At 41.3% G+C, this 16,550-nt stretch overlaps 1 protein-coding gene across 5 annotated transcripts in view; it reads right to left on the bottom strand.

Moving 5' to 3' along the window:
* Positions 1 to 9,095: 9,095 nt before the first annotated feature.
* The window catches only part of LOC308291238 (uncharacterized protein), a 222,159-nt gene continuing 214,704 nt past the window's right edge, over positions 9,096 to 16,550 (bottom strand). For all 5 annotated transcript variants that reach the window (XM_080733202.1, XM_080733206.1, XM_080733207.1 and 2 more), the window contains 4 exons: positions 11,666 to 11,835; positions 11,329 to 11,460; positions 10,609 to 10,757; positions 9,096 to 10,288 (listed from right to left, as the gene is read on the bottom strand). In XM_080733202.1, coding sequence (XP_080589328.1) covers positions 10,106 to 10,288; positions 10,609 to 10,757; positions 11,329 to 11,460; positions 11,666 to 11,835 — 634 coding nt within the window. In that variant the 3' untranslated portion in view covers positions 9,096 to 10,105. The remainder of the gene's footprint in view (positions 10,289 to 10,608; positions 10,758 to 11,328; positions 11,461 to 11,665; positions 11,836 to 16,550) is intronic.

The raw sequence follows: 16,550 nt of genomic DNA, 5'->3' as shown, positions 1-16,550 counted from the left end.
GTCCGCGGACCTGACCAGCGCCGCATGCATGCGAATCTGCGATCCATGCTTGCAACACAGACATTCACTCGTCCCCGACACAGACAGACACACACACACACACACCGGTCCTCTCACATTTGGAAAACATTGACGCTTATAACGAACAAGCGATTACAGTAGTCAACGAAATTGACACGTGAAAAGTTTGACTTTCTCTCTTAGGCTGAGAGCGGACCAATATGGGAGGAACTGGAGGAAATGGTTCTCTTACCTGATACCACAAACCATGTTGACTCTCCACTAGATGGCGCCTTGTAACTGACTTGTAACTCATTGATTGATTGTATGTTTAAAAAAAAAGGAAATGTTATCCATTATTATGTCTACCTTGTGATATAATGCCCACCTCAACACAATTCTATGTTCTTTTGTTTCCCCCTTTTTTATTCCCTTTTAATTTTTTTCCTTTACTTTTCTATTTTTGAGCGGTGGTCACACCGTCTCCATAGCGTGGCCGTGTGTGTAGGTACGTTTGTATGTATGTATGTGGGTGGGTGGGTCTGTATGTAGCCTCAAGCCTGTGGTGTAGTACCTTTTATTTCCACACATGTTAAGGGAGGGGCGCTGTTTTCAGGCCAGGCCAGGCACACACACACACGCACACACACACACACACAGGGGGGGGGGGGGGGGGGGGGGGGATGTGCGGGGGGGAGGTGACAGGATTCATAGATCTAGAAACCACCGCTCAGTTCACACGGGTGTGATTTTTTGATTGTATGTGACTTTCTCATATTTGTATGTTTATTGTAGATAATAAAAAATTAGTTACAAAAAAAACTAAAAAAAAACACATTTTTGGGGGAAAAAGATAATAATAATAAAAATAAAAAAAACTTTTCGATTTTTCGACTCATACTTTTTGAGTCGCGGTGAGCATGAGTCGATTTTCGGGTCGATTGTCACATCCCTAATATTTATTATTTAGGCGTGACATTTTTATCGCACAGCCACAGAAAGTAAAGCTAAATAAGCGTTAAATTGAACGGTAATTCTATTTACTATAGAATTATAGTAAATAGACTATTTAATTTACTTTTCAGCAAAGTGGGCATGACCTTTGGGCAAGTAGAACATGACCTGTACTTGCCCAAAGGGCAAGTGCCTCTGAGACCTTAGTGTCAACCCCCGAGTTTGCAGACGACAGGATCTCACCTCTGGGCGAGGGGACCAAAGCTTTGGGCGAGAGGTTTTCAGGGCGAGTGGGCAAGTGGATTGGTATTCTTTACTTCTACTCCACTAAATCCAGATTATTATAGGATTTATCTCAGAGGCAATTTCAATGGGAATGGAGTGGTTTGCTGCCATTTGTGGATTTCTGAGAAAATAAATAAAAAACAACAACAACGCTCCATTCCCTTTGAAATGCATTGTCAGAATCCACCCTCATAGCTAGAATAAAAGTGCTGTCTGACCGTGTCCTTACAAAGTATTTCTACGTTGCAGTATTGATACTTTTACTTAAATAAGAAATGTGAGTACGTTTTCCAACTCTGCAAACAACGTCTACACAATCACACACACTCAACTGTGTCAAGTTGCTTAGCAGCCATAGAGTTATGAGAGCAGTTCACTACAATCACAGAGACAACCGGATCTGCTAATAGACCTCAACGCACTGAATAGTCGGGGGGCCCAGGGATATTTTGGTTCAGATTCTCGCAAATTCGCCAAATTTGGCACAGATGTTGTCCATAACATACTTAATCATTTTAAGATGGGTGCCAAGATGGGCACCCCATGGTACTGCCATATTGTGCAATGCAATTGGTGTCCCATTAACTTTACATTATAGGGAAAAAAAGCAAAAAAATAATCTGCTTTAAGTAGCATATAACTGGTCAAACTAGGGTTTTTTCATGATTCTGAATCCATTGCAAGCATTTGTTTTGCACAAAAAACATTCTGTGTGCTAGAAATGGCCTCAGAAAACAATACACGTATGGGTGAGTATTCATGTTAGTCGGAGGCCTTAGGGTTTTTTTTTCTCGTGCTAATCAGTCTAAAAAGTTCAAAATTTTGCCCAGATGTAGCTCAGGGCATGCTCTAATGATTTAGCTAGGGCGCCCGAGTCTGCGACATTCGGGGTCGCCACAGCGGCCAAATCAAGTTGGGCTCCCATCGACTTTAGTGATGAAAAGTGATGAGTCATCACTTTTCAGAGTTTTGTGGGTGCTGTGGTGACCCCGAAGGTCGCCGGTCAATTCAGGCCGGGTACACATTTTAGTGTATGGGAGGGGCTTACAGTACATGTACAGTATGTAGCAACATATTTGTTTTTGTAGGCTAATTTCTGATTTAGGCCTAACTATAGGTTAGGCCTAAATGGGTTAACCTACCTCTGCCTTAGGTCTCACTCACAGCAGCCGTGCACTGTTAACTGATTGACCGGCAGAAGAAGTCTACCATGGTCGGAATCTATAATATTAACATGGAAACAAAAGCCAAGGAGAAAGGAATGCTTTTAGGCTATTTTCTATCTACAGAGGTAAGTAATTTTCGGTTTGTTTGTCATGATTGTACGGAATGCACGCGGCTGCTTTCTCATCAGATTGGCAGCAGCCTGGAGTAGCTACGCATCACACATGCATTACGCACCGAGGCTCTTTTTTCCACGCAGTTAATCATCTGATCCTAGACCAGCATAATCATCTCACAGTCTGGCTCACGGCTAACTGACCTTATAGGTCAGCCAAAACGCAGCAAACACGTTAAACAGTTTGTTCCTTATCCTGATCAGAGCACAGCAGCGCACGCCAGCGCACGCCAGCGCACGCACGCACGCACGCACACACATTGATTGATTGCTTTAACAAGTTGCATAAAAAAGCAGAAAGTACACACACGTCACACACAGTACGGGTCCACTCGGGTAATACACATAATGATTGACAGCCCCGTGTTCTGAGAGAAATGTGGCCATTCCGACCCGGCTCAGAGTGATTATGATAAAACACTGACAGAACCCCGTACGGGTCTCTCGGGTCCTCAGGTAATTTCGGGGTCGAGGAGACGTGAAGACCTCTAATCTGAAGCTCTAGTCTGAGGGAGCTGGACACAGATCAGGTCATAGGAATAGACTAGTCTGTTTGGTGAAGAGACACCTAAGCTCTATAGTCTGTGGCAGAGCCCTAGAATGGAGAGTTGCGTCACTCCCGTTCACTTCATGGGGCCAGGTCTTCTACGCACACATCTATTGGCGTATAGTGACAAACGGCGAACCGGAAGTTTACAAAATGCATTGAAGTCTATGAGGTGTAAAGTGACAATGAACCACGTGACCAGCGCTGTTTCTGACCCCGCGGTGACACCACTCTCTGATTATACTGCTCTGGTCTGTGGGAGCTGGACAGAGTGTGTGTGTGTGTGTGTGTGCATCTGCATTGTGCATGTAATGTGTGTGCACTGTGCAGTGTGCATGTATGTGCACGTGTGTATACGCCTCCGTGAAAATAACAGGATTTCTTTTGCTTAAAACATTAACCACTTGAACCATGAGCAGAAGAGCTATCTTGCTATCTTTCTAAAACTTTCAACGTCAACAAAATAACAGATCTATAAGCTCACATCGCATCAATCTTGAACCTGACAGGTTGAGAATGTGAGCTTGTAGATCTGCTATTTTTTTGAAAATATTTCAAAAATAGCTTACATTGTAGATTGTGACACTGCAGTTCACTTACCATTACAGTATGTTTGGTACTAACAACCAAATCGATCACTTTACCCCCACCTGCTGGACACAATGAGAAATGCATCCAACCTGCTGAGCTGTAGAGTAGATGAAGTAGAATAGATCAATGTTCAACACCTTCTAAATAATAAACATTGATGAGCAGTTTGTAAACACTACCCCCCAGTGGTGGAAAGAAGAAGTACTCCCACGTTGTATTTAAAGGATGAATTCACCACTTTTCAACTTATCTTCAGATAATTCATCCTCATAGGATTCATTCTCAGAGGAGGGCTGTGGGCAGGTCAGAAACCCATCGTCTTGTGACATCATCAATGGGGAATCCAAGCTAATAGAAAATGCAAGCTTTCTATTCCTGAAAAGTTGCAATGTTATAATGGAAGCCATTGTTCTCGAGATAATAAAAATCTAAATATTTTTTCAAAGATATTGTTTAAAACAATTATCTGTCAAACTATGATGTCACTGGATAGTCCGAGTAGGAAATAAATTGTGCTATTTTATCATGAACATTAAGATAGGTTGAAAAGTGGTGAAGCCGTCCTTTAAGTAAAGCAATCATACAATTTAGAAATACTCTAACTCTGTTACAAGTAAAACATTTTACTTGCAGAGAAAGTACACAATTATTTACATAACTATATGGGTGTACAGAACCAAAGTAAAGTAGTCATGATGAATGGTCCACTTCAGTCCAGTTCTGTAAGATGACATGATGAGTCTAGAATTAACTTGTTTTATACCAATGTGTGAACTGTTTTAACAGCTAGTCATTGTGACGTTTTGCTTCATTGCTTTATTTTGGGGGTCACAGCCTAAAAGGTTTTGAGAACCCCTGGTATAGAGCATTCAGGGTTTCCTGCAGGAAAAATGTTGACAATTAATTAATTAATTCAAGTAATTCATTTTTAATATTAATTCTTAATTTTGCCCTATAAAAAAAACACATGAATGTGCGCATGATGACGGAAAACACAACTAAATTAATTCCCTTATTTTAGACTAATTCTTATTTTTGCCCTCAACATAAAAGGAGAGGTTGACTCTTGTCTCTTGGCCAGGTGCTACAGATAAGTGCTGCAGGAAACCCTGGCATTAACACATGTATCCACCAGGGGCATATTACTTCCTATCTAGCCAAGATTTATAAACTATATATTTTTTAAAGAGAAAACAATAAAAATAAGCGAATATTCGACTTCGGTGAACAACGTTGAATAGTGACTTTGATATTCGAATATTTTAATATTTGGTGAATGCCTTACTGTAGGCCTATCTATACTTTGTTATACTGTAGCAAGAGCTCCACCAGAACAGAAGTGCCCACAACAAACAGGGGTTCCACTGCTCCAGTGAACATTATGTTTGTATGTGCAGATAACTATCATCATTATTGATGGTGTTGACAATACTCATCATGTTAAGCCTGGGATTAATACAATCCTAAATTAAGGGTCACACAAGAATAGCATGTACTTTTTAAACAAAATATAAGACCAGAACCAGACAACTAATGAAAAGGTTTGATTATTACAGACTTGAGGTGTAATGCAGGCAGCTTATATAGCAACCAGTGGCACATACAGTCTCTCTGTCATCTGTCTGTCTATTTATTTCAATTCAAGCATTCTTATATTGCCAAAGCATTACATACAGTATGATACAAAAGAATCTCTGTCTCTCTTTCCATATCACTGCTTTTAAAGTGCCACACACACACACACGCACGCACGCACGCACGCACGCACGCACGTACGCGCACACACACACACACACACACACACACAGGCACACGGTGTGTGTGTGCCGCACACCGTCACGTTGACAACAACATCAAAGACAGGCAGCTTAATCCACAGCACATTTCCAATGTTATTAAAGCAGCGACCATTCTTAACTTTGTCAGATAAATGAAATTCACGATACCTTTAGAATGACTGGGTCCACTGTCTCCTCCAAAAAGCAAGCATTTTGTGGTCTTTCCTTTTGTATTTGCACCAGCAGTCTCTTGACTTCTATTGTTTCTCCCGCGAACATGACAGAAAATCTATTAAAACATAGATAATATTTATGTCCATTTGAATCGTCCCGCGATGGCATTGTATTCCTCTTCCTCAAACACAGACATCAAGCTAGTAAACTTGTCATTGGTCAAAAGCTAGTCACATGGTGGAACTGCAGTGGCCATGTCCTACGGGCTGAATGAAATCAGACCAAATGGAGACTAAATGAAGGAGGCGTGTCATGCCAGCTGTCAATCACCCAGCTCAATGGTAATCACACAGTGATGTCATGCCTCTATCAGAGTCCAGGGTGAAGAGCATAGCACCTCACCGCAGTGAAGTTTTCTAGCTATCACCTAAAAATGGCGGTTAGCGCCGGGGAAACGCCATTAATTCGGCTCTGAATGACGCCATATCATAGTTTAGACAGAGCCGAACCGAAATAAACTCGGATCCTTATTAAAGTATGAATCGACCCTATTAGCCCATTGATACCAGCCCCCCACGGGCATCGCGATACCAAACGAGGATTCCGTAATCAATGAGGGGCCCAATAAGAGCACCTCCTAGGGTCTTTCGAGATTTAATATCGATCAGCGGGGCAACCCTTTGCAAGAAGCGAATTTGTTGGTTGACTTTATTGATTACCTGGGTAGTCATTTTTTCACTGGATAGGTTAGCCTCCAGGATGCAACCCAGCAGATGTGTTTTTTTCTTGCTATCACAGTGTCACCTACTTTAATTGTGAAGTTCTCAACTTTGCTAAGTTTCTGACTAGATCCAAAGAAGATACTGCCCGTGGGCTGCTTGCGGCCCCTGCGGCCTGTTGAAAATATATTTTGTCTTTTGTCTACTTTCAGCATTAGTCGGGGGCCTTAGGGAGATAGAATGGTAATTTCGTGCTAATCAGTCTAAAAGCGCCAAATTTTGCACAAATGTAGCCCAGGGCATCCTCTAATGATTTAGCTTTGGCGCACGAGTCAGCGACCTTCAGGGTCGCCACAGCGGCCAAATGAAGTTGGGCTCCCATCAACTTTCTATACAGGAGGAAAATATCCAGAAAATCCTATCCTGTGTATTTAAGTAGGATATGAGGGGTCTAACTTTTCATGATGCTGAATCCATTGCTAGCATTTGTTTTGCACAAACCTGGGCTAAAAATGGCCCCAGAAAATGAAGGTTTAGTGATGAAAAGTGATTTCACAGTGAAAAATACACAGAAAAAAATGTTTTTCTGGGTATTTTCCTCCTGTAGAGAAAGTCGATGGGAGCCCAACTTGATTTGGCCGCTGCGGTGACCCCGAAGGTCGCCGACTCGGGCGCCCTAGCTAAATCATTAGAGCATGCCCTGGGCTACATCTGTGCAAAATGTGGCGCTTTTAGACTGATTAGCGCAAAAAAAAAACCTAAGGCCTCCGACTACTATGGACCTTTCAAATAATTTATGATGTAATTTTTCATTTTCTCTCCAAAAACCACCAGGAAACAGTTTCTGTCTTGTTTTTGCTATTTCATTTGCTTGTTCCAAAAGAAGAAACCAATCTTTTTGTGCATTGAGGGGGATGTGGCAGTTTTCTGCGTGTTTCCCTCATTTTTAAACTCTGCATGTGTAACGCCCGGGATGCGAACCCGGGTCTCCTGCGTGAAAGTCCAACATCTTAACCACTAGACCTCTTTGGTCCAGGGGAGATGCTGGACTTTTGGGGTCATCAGGCTGAGGCTGTGAATCACTCTGCGGCCCTGTTGTGTTGAGTAGCCCTGTTCTACCTGTTACCAACATAACTGAATGTCACATTGGAAATGACAATGTGTTGGTGGCCTGTAATACTCACTATGTCCACCAGAGGGAAGCATATAGCCACAAAACACAAAGGATAGGATGGTCCAGCAGCCTAGTATGAATGTTAGTACAGAGGAGTAGTTGACAAAGTTCACGCTCCCCAGTCACTGCACGATGCAGAAGAGAGGCGAAGGGAGACCCATACCATTTATTTTGCATTGTGTTTTACACCGTTTTCGTTTTCTTCTTCTTCTTCTTCTTCTTTTTCTGCATAGAACTGTGTTTTATCTGTCTGTCATTCTATGTTATATGCGTTAAAAAGGACCCCTTTATTGAAACAAAACAAGCACAAACGTTTTTTTGAGGAATCCTTTTAGTTGACCTTGTACTAGTGAAGTGTACTGTCATGAAACCTGCATGCAAACACAAGCTCCCAAGCCGCGAGGGCCGTGAACTTTGGCAACAACCCAGTTCCACTATTGTAATACAATACAATTACTCTACTTAAATTTGGAGTAGCCTACATTACTTCAAATTGAAGTACATATACAGTACATTGCTTGTCATACAGATAATAGGCAGTAGAGTTTAGGCCTATATGAAAGAATGCAAATACAAATTGTAATTCTCTCGTACCCCAAATTGCACAAGAACTTATGTCTTATGTGTTGTCGTCTGAACCCTTGTTGTTGGTGCAGTCACCTTCACATCCACATAATGAGGACTCCAGCATTACAACATATGCAGGGGATTCCCTTTAGATGTCAGTGACATAAGCCCCTTTTCCACTGGCCCAACACAACACCACTCCACACCACACTGCCCACTTGTGCCAGGTTTTCCACTACAAGGACCTGGGTAGAGTGGTGTGAATGTGGTACTAAACATGGTACTAAAAAGTATCAATCTGTTTCTTACCGATAGCGGTAATTTGCGTAATGGAAAATGTAGATATTTTTATGTGGTGCGGTGTGGTGTGGTGTGGTGTAGTGTGGTGTGTTGTGGTGCTAAAGCTGCAGTCGAAAAGGGGCTTAAGTGTCAAACTGGGAATTCCCTTTAGATGTAGGGTAGACGTAGGGTTTATAGGCCTACAGCCGGGGGTTCCCCTCTCTATCATAAAGGAGGACTGTGTTCTCTCCTCGCCGCCTACTGTATGTCTCCTTCTGTGTTGTTTTCTTCATACTTCCATGGCTCAGCGAGGTTTCTGCACTGAGATTAGGAACAGAAGTTCCTCCTCAAGAGGTGGAAATGATTTCCAGAACTCTCTCCTGTTTCTTTTCTCTTGTTACTGCTTGTCATTCATCACTGTTGGACCACTGCTACTTTACTGCTAAGTTAACCCTCTTTGCTTGGTTTGAAACACACAAGGTATCAGTACAGGGTAATTACACAGAGTTAAAACAGTGTTGTTAGATAAAAGGTGTATTACTGTTTATAACAGAATTATAGAGATGCCAATGAAAATAGCACAAGACGAGTTCTTAATGTCCAACAATTCCAGGTTTATTTTAAATTCAAAATTCAAATTCAAAAAGGGAACAAATGATACTAATAGTGATCCCAGAAAAAAACAGCAAAAGTAAAAAGAGAGTAACTAGAAGTTAATACTTTGTAGTTCTAGGAGCTCACAAAATCCCTTTGCCAGCCATAGAGGCTATCTGAGAGCTGTTTGATAAAGTTGAGTGGGGAAAAATGACAAAGTTCAACTCTGGAAATAAATGCACAATCTTTAAGGCCTCTAAACTTCCTCTCGCAACAGTGGTCCGTAAACTAATGAATAGTTTTTGGTCCCCTTTCCCTGTTTTGTACCAGTTTAAATATAGTACTATTTGGGGCCCTCCTGTCAATGGCTTCCGATGAATTCACTCTTACTAGCACTTATTTTCCACTCTGAGCTGGAGGAGTAGGTTTCTAATTTCACTGTGATTTACCAATAGGCCTTAAAGTTAGGCGATGTTATCTTAATACATTCTTCCACCCTGATGCCAAATCTGAACTTTTACAAACGTTACCGAAGGCTAAAGTTTTTGACAACCAAAAAAGAAACACTTCATCAAACAACCCTGGATTTTATGATCCCCAAAAGATACAATCATTGTGTGAAACACTACACCCATATATTTCACAATTATCAAAATATTAGGGAGGCAACAACACAATCTTGTATTTCAAATTGGTTAAATGAAAAACAAATCTATATCTCCCAACTTATAGGCTTCCTTAATCAGGACAGGCAGACATGACATTGTGGTTCTTATTGTAAGCCGAGGTTTTCTTTTTCTAATCTTTTATTTTTTATTTTTTTAGAAATGACCATCACATTGAGGTAACATTTCAACTTCCTTGTCATGTTTTGTCAACGTGAACAATCATCAACAACAGTGAGAAAACAGTGAGTCATCTCCCTACAGTTACAGTTACTGTAGTGTAGGCCAGAGAAGAGAAGAGGGCGTGAATTACTTTTTCCAGATCAGAGGTGATCAACAACTATTAATATTTTAAGATGATGAAATGAGGACAGAATGACCTTAACGTGGTGTTGGAGGTTGAGGTCAGGGTCGATTGCCCTCTGGATTTATAATCAAGTTAATAATCATAATCATAATCCTCCTCACCAGACATGGTTTTATTAATCCAGTCCACATAGAAGTGGACATTGGTGTAGACACCAGGCTTGTTCTTCTGACCACACTCAGGCCCCCAGCTCACCAGACCAGCCAGGTAGTGAATCCCATCCTGTAGACACTTCAGAGGTCCACCTGAATCACCCTGGAAGGACAAACAACCAGTATGGATGTTTAATACAGAGAGGTGATGGTAAGAAGACACCATGGCTCTGAAGGTGTTCATAACCATCTCTGAAGGTGTATACTGCTGTTTCTAAACAGATGGCAAGCAACAGGAGGGTTCCCTGGTTGGACGTAGCGCGTGGAAGGAACACGTTAATCCTACCAGTTCCTTTCCCCTCCATCAGGTGCCTCTGCTAACCAGGAGGAGGCAGTATAGAGACCAGGATTACAGATTTCTTTGCAAGGGTACCTACCCTAGCATCCAGTTTTTAAGCTGAAGCCAATAAGACACACACTCACTTGGCAGGCGTCAACTCCTCTCTCTGTGTCTCCTGCACAGATCATGGTATTATCCAGTCGACCTGGATAGGCCTCCTCACAGCTCTGCTTGGAGATCAGGGGAATGTAGGCATCATACAGCTTACTGGAACTTTTTTTATTCTCTTCTCCTGGGGGTCAAGAACACAGAGAGACAACGCAGATGAAGACAGAAAGACTAACACATGTCAACCTAAAGTTTCACTTTCCATTGGTAAATTAATTAATAGCATATAGAAGAATAGACAGTAGCCTAATAGATGAGCCCAAGGCAATGGGTTTAGAGAAGTGTGAACCTTCTCTAAATTGTCTGTGACATCAGGTTGATTCAGACAAGTGCTAATGTGTAGTTAGATACATACCATGTTTAGTGTGGTAATTGATTCAGATCAGTGCTAATGTGTAGTTAGATACATACCATGTTTAGTGTGGTAATTGATTCAGATCAGTGCTAATGTGTAGTTAGATACATACCATGTTTAGTGTGGTAATTGATTCAGATCAGTGATAATGTGTAGTTAGATACATACCATGTTTAGTGTGGTAATTGATTCAGATCAGTGGTAAATTGTAATATACATACCATGTTTAGTGTGGTAATTGATTCAGATCAGTGATAATGTGTAGTTAGATACATACCATGTTTAGTGTGGTAATTGATTCAGATCAGTGATAATGTGTAATGTTAGATAGTGTACATACGAGTGCGGCCCCATCCAGAAACTACACACTCCATGCCATCATGGAAGAGCTTGTTCGGCAGACAGGCAGTTTTAACATAGCGACTTTCCACGGCACACAGAGGACTGTGGATGGCCTTCAGTTGAAGTAAAGCTGACACACAGAATGGTACATTATTAGCATCTCTGATGAGCATAGATGTCATTTTTGAAATGAAATAATTACATTACAACGAGCCAATGTTGAACAATGTTGCATACTTTCTCCATGTCAATAAATTACATTCAGAATGCTAACTGGCTTGACAGTTAATCATGTTGTGTCAGTAGACGTGTGTACAGTAAGTCCACGTCCTCACCAATGTCATTATGAACAGCCAATAGACGACCATCAGAGGATTTTGATTGCCTGTAATCCCTGTGAATGATAGGTTTCTCCACAGGGATGATCTGGTCATTCTTTCCATGCGCTGCATAGTCCGTATGATCCAATCTCCCCACGACCACCTGCATCTCCTTGGAACTGTTACTGTAGAAACAACCAGTCATTCATTAAGACCACCTGCATGTTACTGTTACTGTAGAAACAACCAGTCATTCATTAAGACCACCTGCATGTTACTGTTACTGTAGAAACATACAGTCATTCATTAAGACCACCTGCATCTCCATAGAACTGTTAAGGTCTTTACACAGCGGCGAATTAGCGAAGCGTCGCGAAAAAGCGACGTGAAAATGCAAAGAATTCGCCTTACGCCTTTTCCCATACACACCAAAGTGCGACGCGAATAGGCATATAAAATTAGCCAAATTGAATAAAGTGATCTGTTGTGCGCATTGTTTGGGGCTGGCTCACACAACCCATCACATCACAGCAGAGAGTACAAAACGCGTTCTTAATAATAACATTACAGGAAGAGTTTTCATTTCTGGGGTTTGCCCCAAACCATGTGCCCCAAGCCTACAGAAACCACGTGCCCCAAGCATACAACCCTGATTGGCCAACCCTTGAAGCTGGTTGAGGAAAATAGAATCTCAATGGATCGGTGCCAGACCGTACTACAACACCACTACCGCCAGGGGGTGTTGTTGTGTTCGGTCTGGTTTATTAACCAGGCAATATATACATACAGTATATATATATACATACTGTATATGGCGGAGAGATATATATGTGGATATGTGGTGGAGAGAGTCGCAGCCCCAGCCTGAACCCTCAAAAGTTTAATATCTCCCTTGTTCCATTTGGAGTAATGATTAAGATATTGGACTTTCACGTGGGAGGCCCGGGTTCAAAGCCTGGGTGGGGAGGTTCACATCACCTCATTTACCTCTGTGAACAGCTTGGATAACAGTGTAATGTTATTGTCCCTCAAAATAACTCAACATATATAGGAATCTCCATATATGGGCATAAAACGTATGTTAATTAGTAAAGCCAAGCAGGGCCTTGGCGAGTTAGGGCCTGGGTTTGATGCCTGGGGATCTCCATATATGGACATAAGGGGGTAACCTAACAGACTCTGTGAACAGCTTGGATAACAGTGTAATGTTATTGTCCCTCAAAATAACTCAACATACATATGAGTATGAGTGCTGCCGGCACCGGGAAGCTACAGTTAATTGAGGGAACCATGTACTGTGACATACTGAAGCAGAGCATGATCCCCTCCCTCCCTTTGGAAACTGGGCCGCAAATATGATAACGACCCCAAACACACCTCCAAGACGACGCTGACTTAAGAGCTGAGGGTAAAGGTGATGGACTGGCCAAGCATGTCTCCAGACCTAAACCCTATTGAGCATCTGTGGGGCATCCTCAAAAGAAAGGTGGAGGAGCGAAATATCTCTAACATCCACCAGCTCTGTGATGTCGTCATGGAGGAGTGTGAGAGGGTTCCAGTGGCAACCGTAGCCCCATATAGAACCTCACCCTCTGCTGCATACTGATGTGCACCCAGATGAGGTCCTACGGGGATATCACCGGGCTGCGGTAGAATGCCTCCATGCCGAGGTAGATCACCCTTTTCCCGAAATTGTATCCAAAAAGTAAAGGTACAGTGGTTCACAGAAAATTGAGTCGCCTCAGGTATCTGTAGGTACCTCTGGACACCCACCGGTCTCTCTGGAGATGGGAGTGTCTAAAAATAGGAGGCCGTCCTTTCAGCTTATCTTCTGCAATACAGTCAAGTGACACTAGATGGCATAGCAGAGCAATTAGTTTAACTATTTTGCTGGGGATTGAAATGAATTGAAATGAACCACAGAAGAGACTACTGTAGATACTAGAGAGTAATTATACTTTAAATGGTGTAAAAATACATTTTGGCATAGGACTTTTTCATTAAATGTTAATTAAATGTCTCATTTGTATTTGTAAGGGTCCATTTAAAACTGGCTATGGGACTAAAACGGATAATTATAAAGTTAACAGTTCACATGACAATGAGCTTATTACCAGCACTTAATAACAGTTCCACTGTTTCAGAGAGAGCATGTTTCATTATGGAAAAGATCTGCTGTTCGCTTGTCTGTCTTTGTTTCCTTGTTGGTTTGAAAACATGTGTCTACCCATGTTTTTCTTAGATTAGCCAACTAATTCTACTATTTCTTTGCATTTGATGTAATTGGTGTTGGTGTAATGATGTATTACCTAAGTTCTAAGAATTACTTGAGTTCAATGTTGAGGTATTTGTATTTTACTTTAGTATTTACAAATTCAATTTGGTGGTCATTACTTCACAGTGTCTATATATCATTGATTACTGCACCTCTCAGTTCTCAATTATAAACATTTATAATCATGTAGTCCAGGGGGCGCCTGAGGGATTGAGCATACAGTTATGAGAGCACTGGCCAAACTGCATTCCTGGCACTCAGCCGATATCACACGTCGGCTTTGTCCCTTTCAATGTGAGCAGGGCGTCACCCAGCGTCAAAGCCCGCCTCCACATCCTGGCTGTCTGCAAAGGCTGTATGTCTACTCGTGATGTAGCTCTACTGTAGCCTATACAGTATTCTACCCCCACCTCCAAAATAATAAAAAAAAATCTCAACTGAACTGTGTCATGTTCCCAGCCTACATAGGCCTATACTGTGTATTTACCCTTCAACTATAAAATATATATTGTTTTTAATGAGACATGCTTTGTAATTAGGCTATGCTCCCAAATCCATATCGTCTGTTCGCATATTTCAATGAGTCCCGCAAAAGGAGGTTTTTAGCGAGGTGAAGTGAAACACCAACAAAAGTCACCTGGAAGATGAAGGTCGGAACATTTATAGCCTATGGAGCATATTTCTGGACATTATCTACGGGGATGGGCTATTTCTCTATCAAAATAACAACTTTTCTAGTGTTATTTCTTATCCTGGTAAACATCATGGGTCTGTCTGACAGACAGCGTTCCTTGTTCGGCCATGTCAGATATATGCGCTTTCTCTAATTATCCAACAGAAGAGAGAGAGAGAGAGAGAAATGGTCAAGCCTATAATATATTCAATAGAAATATATTTGTTATGCCAAATTACAAAACCAAACCCGAGTGGCCCCGTAATGGTCTTGTCCAGTTCCGTCCCGTTCGGATTCTTTTTTTGTTTTTTTTTAGACCTGTGACATTGTCCTGAAATCCGTTTATTTCCGAGGTTCAGAGAGACCCGAGCATTTAGCTTATGATTAGGCTATTAGACAGACTGAAACGTTTTTATTCACAGTAAAACATTGTAATTGTAATTGCATTTGAAGACTGAACTGTATCTGTTGCCTACTGCCTTGTTTCCAAATAAAGAACAAATTCAATTTAACATGTTTGATTTTTTTTTTCCAAGGATACAGTTTAATGCTGAGAGAGAGAGTGACCAAAATGAACCATACCTTGCTTATTATACTGTATAGCTTTTTACTTGCCTTTAATTGGCTTGAACTAAAACATAGATAAGGGGGGGGGGGGGGGGGGTTCTCAAATAATAATTTGATTATCAGGGGGGACCATTACTTTTTTATTTTGGCTGGAGGGGGGTCATGCTACTTTAATTTGTTGAATTTTGTATTAAAAAATGTTTTCTTTTGTTATTTTTCATACGTGTTTACTCCCATATATTTATCAAGTTCCCCCTGATTAACTTGGTATATTCCGCTTCTGTAAATCTCCCCACAAGAAACGCGCACTATAGGCTAAAATACCCTATAGCCTATAACGTTCTCTACAATAAGTAATTGTAGATGATAGTTATATCTATCAAATATGGTTTTATATAGCAAATCAATGTCGCACTGTAGATCAGCCAACGTTTTTTTTCATAATTAGGACAGTGCTTGCTACAATGTCTTTTATAAAGACAGTTGGAAAATGGTAGAATGACACTGTTCTTAACAAATCACCAATATTGTATGAGGAAAAAAAGGCTGCTGCCGTCTGCATTATATAAGCTTGTTTAGAATGTCGGTCTTCGGGCCGAGCCGGTCTCCAATTGTCAATTATGTATCGGGTTTGGGCTCTGTCCGGGCTGAAATTCTGTCGGGCTGGGTTGGGCCGGGCTCACTTTTTTAGGCCCGATTTAAGCTCTACGGGAAGAGGTGACGTTTTATTTGTTTTAATGGCTTCATAATTGACCGAGCCATGATGAACTTAAACCAGAAGAACAAAACGTAATCCTCGCTCGCTCGCTTTCTCTCTCCATCTCTCTGTCGCTCTGTTCCAAATCATGTCCAAATGGAATACCACGGCCCCATAATGAGGAAATGTATTTGGCGTGGGAGAGTGTCGTCAGGGTCCCTGCACTGTTATTATTATTATTATAGGAAAGGTCTCGTTTTGGTTAAGTTGTGTCTTTTTCGTTTCCTTATATTTAGCTTATTATTATTATGTCACGTTTGTGTTATTTTTGGGACAGTGTGTGAACCAATTATTTTGTAATTGTTTGTGAGTAATGACGATTGGCTGGTGACTCTTGAGGTAACTTCTTTATATACAAACCAGGAACTTTCAAATGTAAATGTCACAATAGTCTACTTGTTATCCTGCTGTTCTTATTTCAATATTAATTATTAGTGAAAGTTAGATGAAGTTAGAACTCAACTGCTCTGCTGCTAGCTGAGTGAGCAAGCCGATCGAGGCGCGATCGTCTATGGGCGGGATCAGCAAGGCCGTCAGTGATGAAAAAAAGTACTCACATGTTTTCCTTAAGTAAAAGTAGAAATACTCTTTTAGAAATCCCATGTTCAAAATATAAGCCTTAATTGGC

Source organism: Nannobrachium achirus, assembly GCF_963921795.1.
Source record: "Nannobrachium achirus genome assembly, chromosome: 9".
Taxonomy (NCBI): Eukaryota; Metazoa; Chordata; class Actinopteri; order Myctophiformes; family Myctophidae; genus Nannobrachium; species Nannobrachium achirus.
The sequence above is the reverse complement of the archived record's forward strand: the minus strand, read 5'-3'. Positions and strand labels throughout refer to the sequence as shown.